Source organism: Anarrhichthys ocellatus, unplaced genomic scaffold, assembly GCF_004355925.1.
Source record: "Anarrhichthys ocellatus isolate YVR2014 unplaced genomic scaffold, GSC_Weel_1.0 scaffold97, whole genome shotgun sequence".
Taxonomy (NCBI): domain Eukaryota; kingdom Metazoa; phylum Chordata; class Actinopteri; order Perciformes; family Anarhichadidae; genus Anarrhichthys; species Anarrhichthys ocellatus.
The window spans coordinates 1,012,404-1,020,925 of record NW_022280127.1 but is presented as its reverse complement, the minus strand read 5'-3'; the positions used below and the strand labels follow the sequence as shown (position 1 = coordinate 1,020,925).

Here is an 8,522-nt window from a genome sequence, read left to right as displayed (position 1 = left end):
TGTGTGTGTGTGTGTGTGTGTGTGTGTGTGTGTGTGTGTGTGTGTGTATTATAGTTTGACTAAAAAAAGACTCAAATGTCATCCTGAAACCTGAGGTAAACACAGTTGGTCCACACACTCTCTACTCTCTTCCCAACTTAAAGGAAAATCAGTGAGAAACACGAGGGTCATTAACTTGAATATTACGCCCTGTGGACAATCTCTCAGAATATCAACACAGATTTACATAAAGGGATCACAAACCTATTCAGCTACATGTGCATTTATCCATTTGGCAGATGCTTTTGTCCAAAGCATTGGACCAATAAGAGGACTGGCACATCCTGTTTTTCTAGACCAGCTCTGTTCCTTCAGAAGAAGCTAAAACTGTAGGGACATTGAATCTAAGCTGACTTTGTACAATATGCCATAAAGCATGATAAAAAGCGTGAATATCTCTTTTGCAGGAGAATCTGATCTCGTAATTATGTCATACTAAGTCATAACATAGAAATGTGATGGTGCAGAAGGTTTTTTTTGTCTTTGGTGATTGCACTTTCGTAAAAGTACTCAAGATTGTGTGATGCTGATTCTTGTTTTTCTTAAATTAAATTACAATATTCAACCTTCAGAACATCTGTGCCAGAAATACCGAAAAAAAAGTGAAATTTCACCCTGGAATAAATAATGCAACGGTGACAATTTTCCGTTTAAAATACTTTACAGGGCATCTCTGAAGACACATTCAGTTGCTTTTATATTCCTGGGGTGACTGGCAAAAATCTCAACAGACAGATTATCAAAATACTTTTTTAGGATAATTACCTAAGGGAATAATATAGTAGGCCTAGTGTAGACCCGTTTTCAGTGAGCCTGCGGCAGATTTAAAAAAAAAAATTAACTAGAATATGGCTTGAGCATATTTTTTATAAATTGCTGCAGTACATTGCACATCTTAATTTAAAACTCTAGATGTCTACTCAGTGAAGTTTTATGGTTCTGTTTGCCTGTTCTGTTTGTTACATCTCAATATTAGACTTACAGATTTTATATCTTACATATACATTTGCATCAAAATCTTTTAAGTGGGCCATTAACATAAACCAATATTTGGCAATTTCTTTCTGTTTTAAGTTGACTTATTTACATATTTACACATAACATCATACTGAATTGAATACAAATTTAAGAGCGGCAGAGACAGAAATGCTTTTGGTAATATACAGTATATGGGCACCGCCGATAAACAACTAATGTCAAATGTTAAGGAAACCCTTGAGCCAGTGTTTCATTAAAAATTACAACAGAATATTAGCAAAAAACAACAATAGAATAACAATATCATCATATATGAACAATAGAATAACCATTTTTAAGTGTAAAAGAAATAATACTGACAGCATTGCTAAATAGAACACAATATCAATAAGAGTAAGGTAGATAAATAAAGTGGAAAAAACAGTGCCAAATGGAAACTAAAATATAAAAGTAATATTGAGAGAGATAATGTCAATGAAATTTAAAAAGTATTATAAAGTTATATTGCACATATGGGATGGTTGACATGATGCAGAGTGAAAGTATAATGGTGTGTCTTTGCTTATGACATTAGCTGATAAACCTAACTTAAAGTTACTTGGATCCTGTTTGCGAGCAGTCGGGTTATCTCGGCCTCTACCTGCTGGATAAGTTCGGTACCACATTCACCACACGGCGCCATATTAGATAGACAGTATACTGCTGCTGACGAAGTCAAGGAAGGGGGAACAGTCCTCCAGTGACAAGGGTACTCAGGCCGCAGTAGGCAATTCGCAAATCACTCGAGCTAGCTGCTATATGGTGGACAGCGAGTAATTGAGTCCAACATCTCGGGCAGCGTAGTCCGAGGCGCGTTGTTTTCGTTGTCGTTGAGCTAAGTTGCCGGCAGACATGACTTCCTTGGTCCAGCGGAGTTCGGGCCTCGTGCAGAGGCGGACCGAAGCCTCGCGCAGCGCAGCCGACAAAGACCGTCCGCCGGGCGAGGAGGACGAAGAGCCCCGGCGGGGAGACGAGCAGGACGGTGACGATACCGGAGACTCGAAAGAAACACGCCTCACCTTGATGGAAGAGGTGCTGTTGTTAGGACTGAAGGACCGAGAGGTAATAGCGGATGCATTCTGGTCTCCTGCGTTCTAAAACAATAGGTAAATGTTGGCTTTAGACGACGGGGACGTTACCCAAGCTAACGTTAGCTGTGTTTCCCCAACACACATAGGTTTAATTGACGTTAGCATTCTTGTTGGCTATCACGCTAGCACTAGCTAACAACAATAATGGGCCTCGGGGCTGCAGCCCTGGCACGTGAATGTATGTTTGTACAACCACGGTTCCGTCGAGAAACGATATGAAACATTTAATACAGCGGCGGACCGTGAATAGGATATTGTCTTGTGACAGCGACTCTTTCTGGAGACGGTTGTTCCCACTGGTACGCTAGTGATTTAGCTTAACAGGATACACGATTAACAGTGAGCACTGATCTTCAAACAGCTGGGTTAATCCTCTGTTTGTATACTTTTACAGGAATGTCGCAAGGTGGAACTATTAATCTGCTGACTGCTGCTATAGGGTCAGTCTGTAATGTGACCTTATTACTGATTTAAACGGTAAACTACACAGGGTTACAGTGCCAATGAGCACATCCTATTATAGAGGGGTGAATCATCACTAGTGCACTCAGTTATTTACTTTTATTATCATTTGAATGGAGATGATCTGTGTCTAACCAAGGGGAGGCATGTGATAAGTGATAGTTATAGTGTGTACACATGTGTGTCTGGATGTTTCAACAGGTGGGTAATTGATTTCCTTTCCAAACCTATACAAAAACTACATCATGGAGAGAAAATAAGCATTGAAAACAAATCTGTGACAGGTTAACTGCAAGTTGCCAGTTAGTTTTTTTTTTTTTTTTTTTTAGATCAATGTTAGTCTTCCAACCAATGCCGAGAGTGAGAACCTGACGCTGCACATCTTAACAATGTACACCTCGGTATACTCAACCAGCATTTCTGCATTCTACACCACGACGTCTCCACCCTTCTTCAACTACAAACTGGTCTAGACCAGTGAAAGCTTTAGTTAGAGCTCCTTGTATTTGAAGTTTAATTTACTGCTTGCACAGCAACGCTGCATTGCTTTGCTGTCTGCCTGTACAAGGCTGAGTGCATCAGACTGTACTTTACAGATTTGTGAAACTGTTGCTAACTTTTTTTTCTTTAACTCAAGCCAGACATAGCCTCACTGGTACTGAGGCACTGCTTCCAGATTTGAGTACAAAGCACTATTAATTATGTCTCAGTAACTGTTGTCATTTCTAACCTATTAGCAGTTTGTAAGCAGTATCGGAGAGGAAGCCTTCCAAGCCCTTTGCTAATAGCCATGACTTGCCTTCTAACCTGTAGTAGTCTGTTTCCATTTAATATTCGGTCTGTAGTCGGACACCTTAAGGGAACACACACACACACACACACACACACACACACACACACAAAGGTGATGTCAACATGTTATGCTAGCTGTTTTTATTTTGTTATTCAACCTTTGTTTTAGCAGGATTTTCCCTTTGAGATTCAAAATCTCTTTTACAAGGGAGTCCTGTAAGACGGCAGCATAAAAAAAAATTGAAAAAAAAAGTTAAAGCAAACAACACAAGAAATGTCAGATAACATTCCAGTGAGTACAGATTCGGTGCCATACTTCTTACGCCATGAAGTGCTTCATCTGAGGCTCCAGCCATACATCTGTTATCTGGCGGTATCTCCCTGTCTGGGTCCAGTGAGCCCTGTTGTCAGTGCATTCTGGCCCGTTGTTATTTGCATGGTAATCTTCTGACAGACCAGGATCCTGACGCGTGTTTCCATGATGTAGGGCTACACCTCGTTCTGGAACGACTGCATTTCTTCGGGGTTGCGGGGTTGCATGCTGATCGAGCTGGCCCTGCGAGGACGTCTTCAGCTGGAGGCTTGTGGCATGAGGAGGAAAGGTCTGCTGGCGAGGAAGGTAGGACACACGTCTCTGCTTACGCTTTCACTACATGAAGGGTTTCTGCTGGTGCTTTTTATTGTCTTTGGCCTTGCCTTTTCACATCTCTTCTTTTTTAAATTTGATTTATTTCTCTTCATATTTCCACATTTATTTTCTTATTTTTTTACAGATTTATTCTATAATATGGCGCTCCCATGACTTCATGTAATAGGTCTCATGGCATGTTTATTAAGCATTAAGCAGCATCTTATTAAATAGGAATCCTTCTCCCTCTCTCACCAGAGCAGCTAACACTACTGTTTACACCACTCCACTCTCGGAGCCAAAGGAGTACATGCTTACATGTTAGTTTTGATTCAATCATTGGACTGAATATATTTCATATTGTTTTATGATATCCCAGTTCACCCACAGATAGATCCATAAAGCAAAGTACCCACTATACAGCTTGCAAGCACCTGATGGTAAAAGGTGTGTTTCTCAAGCATAACACGTCCCGCCGCCTTTGGTTGTAGCTTCTGCAATGGGAGGATTTTCTTAGTTTGATGTTGTTGTGAATTGAATATCTTTTGGGTTTTGGGCTGTTCGTTGGACAAAACAACACGTTTAAAGATTTCATTCTGGGCTCAGAGGAAACCGTCTTCACGTGTTTTATAGACTGAACATTTAATCAGATAAATCAATCAAATTCAGTGCGTTATTTCAGCCAAATGTCCTCTGGTAACTACACTCCGTAACCGTCTGTCGTCTCTCTGATTCGCAGGTGATTTGTAAGTCAGACGCTCCAACGGGCGATGTGCTGCTGGATGAAGCCCTGAAACACATCAAAGACACCCAGCCACCGGAGACGGTCCAGAGCTGGATTGAACTGCTCAGCGGTGAGTCCAGCTGCTTCGGTTGTGTGCGTGTAAAGGGACAACGTCGACTGACTTTGTGGTGATTCCTAACTTGAGACAACAGTCAAACCCGTTTGTGACAAAATAATGCTTGACTGATGAAGGATTAACAACCTTAAATTTAAAAACGCTACAAAGCTTCTGATCAGTTTCCCAAACAGAAGTGCGCGTCATCCATTCGCCAAAAAATGCATTTCTTCCAGAGATCTCCAAATGTCAAAAGTTTAAGATAGAAAATCACTGCAGTTTTTTTGTTATGGTATTCCTCAAGGTCTTGGTGTCTTGTTTTGGAAGGCTTTTGACCATTTTTATCAATTCTCGAGCAGTTGATACTTATCAGGCATAATTGAGCATGGGGAATGTTCTAAGTTCTCTTATACGTTGTTTTCAAAAATGTATCAGGCGCCCGACCAAAACACAATAGGCCTCATGCAAGAACCCCCTTGAGCTCCATCTCAAATGAATCCTCAGGTTCCCAGCTTTCAGATGATGTACACCACTTCTATGTGACATACACTGCCATCTCCCCCCTAAAGATCTCGTCTTCTGTTTTATTCTCCTGGTCTCTAGGAGAAACCTGGAACCCCCTGAAGCTTCATTACCAGCTGCGGAACGTGCGCGAGCGACTGGCCAAAAACCTGGTGGAGAAAGGCGTCCTCACCACCGAGAAGCAGAACTTCCTGCTCTTCGACATGACCACGCACCCGCTGACCAACAACAACATCAAGCAGCGGCTCATCAAGCGGGTCCAGGAGTCCGTGCTGGACAAGTGGGTGAACGACGCGCAGCGGATGGACAAGCGGCTGCTCGCGCTCATCTTCCTGGCCCACTCCTCCGACGTGCTGGAGAACGCCTTCGCCCCGCTGCTGGACGACCAGTACGACCTGGCCATGAAGAGAGTGCGGCAGCTGCTGGAGCTGGAGCCAGAGGGCGAGAGCGTGAAGGCCAACGCCAACGAGCTGCTGTGGGCCGTCGTGGCCGCCTTCACCAAATGAGGCTGCCGGCAAAGAGCAGTTGCGGCATTCTAAGTGGCATTGTACTTTGGGGTGGGAATCTCAGCACGGACCCCCGACATGGTGACGGGACTGAACTACAGTTAACCCCTGCCTGGACTTTTGGAACGGGCCGCCCTCTTTTCTCACCCCTCTCCCTCCGTCATTTTCTTTTTCCTCCCTGATGAATCATGTGGGCGATTCATATCCTCTTTTATTTTCTATCGGGTACATTCTGGACATGTTGCCAGTATATCTCGGGGTGGACACGGACAGAATTTCCGGTTCACCTGACCTGCATGTCTCTAGACTGCCTCCTGGGTTGGAAGTGAACCTTCTCGGTATGAGGCGCCCCCTGCGTTCCATCTCCTCCGGCCTGAAAGTTGTGTGGAAGATCACTCGTTTGTCGCTGGGACGATAAGACTGCACATGAATGGGACCATGGGGGGAACGTGGACTGGTGACTTGTGTGACCTATGAGTTAGTTAGACCTTAGCTCCATCTAATATTTCTGGGGAAAACAAAAAAAAAAAGGAAAGCCAAAATATGGAGAGCACTCGTTGAGGGCATTTGGGTAAAAAAATAGTATACAAATTCTGCAAACATCGAATTGATGGGGTTGATAGAAAAACCATGGAAGGAAAAATAAAAACCACCAGATATTAACGAACCTCTCTGTCATAAATACGTGTGATCCATATCCTCTGGCCAGTGGTTTCTTTATTCACAATGAAACATTGATATCGCTGGAGGACTTGGATCGTGTCTCATCAGAAAGATAAAGCAGGCTACATTCAGGTTTCCAGTGTTTGTCTGAATGGTAACAGCGTCATCTGCTTGATAAAACCAGTGTGTGAATTATGGGATTCCGCATCAGCTAACACAGCTTTTAGATTGTGTTCGCTGATACTGACCAGAGGTGATGAATAAAAATTGAAATATTTGAGTGGCAGAAACACACTCGGGAAAGCAGACCCAATTGATTCCGAGTGAATATAACTACAAACCAAGTAATCCACAGCTGTTAATGCAGAACGGCTTGCATCTTCTCCTCAGCTGGGGGGGGGGGTTTGCGTGTCTGCTGCCTGGACAAAACGCCAACTATCCAGTACAGGTGGAGGTCCAGGACGTGTTGAGTCACTACTAAACAGATCACACGTATACTCCCAGCACAGCTCCCTCAAACATGAAAGTTAAGTCATTTACAAGAATGACCTATCCGTACTTAAACAGACAAACGGACATGTTTTAGGGAACATGGAAGCTGTTAAGGCCGACACACCCAATCCTCGAGTCAAATGGTTGACCAGCGAGAACTCAGTTTATGATATATAAATCACAGAGTTGTAGTATTTCTCTTAAAGGGATAGTTCAGGTTTGTTGAAGTGGGACTGGATGAGCTACCATAGATGGAGTTTGGAGAACCAGCACGGGCAGCAAAGCGATTGGCTGCTGTGAACGTATTTTTAGACACCAGAAAAAAAATCTATAGTGTATTTAGAATATTTTCACCGCTTTACCTTACAAATCCTTCGCATTTGATTGGAGTGCTAAAAAGTGGGCGGGCCTGGACTGCATTGCGATACGGAGCTGCAGAGGATCTCACGCTATTATTGGTTGAGAGTGGTCGATGCTAGCTCACATAAGAGTACGTATTTTGTTTAATTTTTTTTCACAGGACGAAAAAGTGATAGATATATATTTTTTGTAAATTATTTTGCATGTATTGTTTAATAGGTCCACAATATGACCGAGGATGTGATCTAAAAGGGCATTTTATCTCAAAATAGTTTCTGTTCAGTTCCCCATCGACAATATAGTGAACATTTAAACTGGGGGAATGTTTTTATTTTCTTTGCTGTCCCCGTCCACAGCGGAACATCGCCCCGCCTCCACCTTAACACGCCGAACTGTCCCTTTAATGGAGCTAGCAGTCTGTGTGACGTCTTGGATGCAGAGCTGAAATAAGACCGCGATAAGTAAGATGCGCAGACAGACGGTACTAAACTTCAAAACGATCTGATGGACTATCCAACCAAAGTCTAATCCGAAGAATCAAAAAGATGGGCTCACATTCCAGATGTTGATGTATATACTTTGTGTTTGTATCAGGCACAAATTCTAAGGACATTTTGACGGCTTTCCAAAAATCTTCTCATGGTTCAGCTGGTTGGACTAAACATTCATCAAAGCCTTTTCACCACGAACCATACCTTGCTCTTAATTTCATATTGCCTCTTATTTTATGACTCTTATTTTCACATCTGTTGTAACTGTTCTGTTTGCTACTCCGCCTGATGGATCTTGTGAAGGACGTTGCTTTGTGACGTATGTAGCAAAACGGCTGGGAGTGATCAGGAAGAGAAGAGGTGACCGAGAGGTTTATGCATCAGAAGATACCACCTCAAAATTTGGAGAGAATATATATATGTTATCTTAAATAAAGGGACCTCTAGTCTGTGTACTTTCTTTGACCCTAGAAAATAAAAAACCAAGAGCTTGGAAGTGCCTAATTATACAACGGATTTTAAGTTTTATTTGAAGCTCGTGAACACGTTTTTGAGGACTGAATTTTTAAATAGCTCTCTCTCTCTCTCTCTCTCTCTCTCTCTCTCTCTCTCTCTCTCTC

General features: G+C 42.6%; 1 protein-coding gene across 2 annotated transcripts; it reads left to right on the top strand.

Moving 5' to 3' along the window:
• The first annotated feature begins 1,694 nt into the window (after positions 1 to 1,694).
• On the top strand, positions 1,695 to 8,408 carry golph3a (golgi phosphoprotein 3a). 2 transcript variants are annotated; one of them, XM_031875851.1, is made up of 5 exons: positions 1,695 to 2,118; positions 2,939 to 3,010; positions 3,889 to 4,020; positions 4,769 to 4,883; positions 5,472 to 8,408. In XM_031875851.1, the coding sequence occupies exons 1-5, from the start codon at positions 1,909 to 1,911 to the stop codon at positions 5,894 to 5,896; spliced, it is 954 nt and encodes a 317-aa protein (XP_031731711.1). In that variant the 5' UTR covers positions 1,695 to 1,908; the 3' UTR covers positions 5,897 to 8,408. The 2 variants fall into 2 exon arrangements, with proteins under 2 accessions (XP_031731711.1, XP_031731712.1); XM_031875852.1 differs by lacking the exon at positions 2,939 to 3,010.
• The last annotated feature ends 114 nt before the right edge of the window (positions 8,409 to 8,522 follow it).

Coding starts and splice junctions, on each gene's coding strand:
- golph3a (XM_031875851.1), top strand. CDS start 1,909: ATGACTTCCTTGGTCCAGCGGAGTTCGGGCCTCGTGCAGAGGCGGACC. Junction 3,011..3,888: donor TCTTAACAATGTACACCTCG/GTATACTCAACC, acceptor TCCATGATGTAG/GGCTACACCTCGTTCTGGAA. Junction 4,884..5,471: donor CTGGATTGAACTGCTCAGCG/GTGAGTCCAGCT, acceptor CCTGGTCTCTAG/GAGAAACCTGGAACCCCCTG.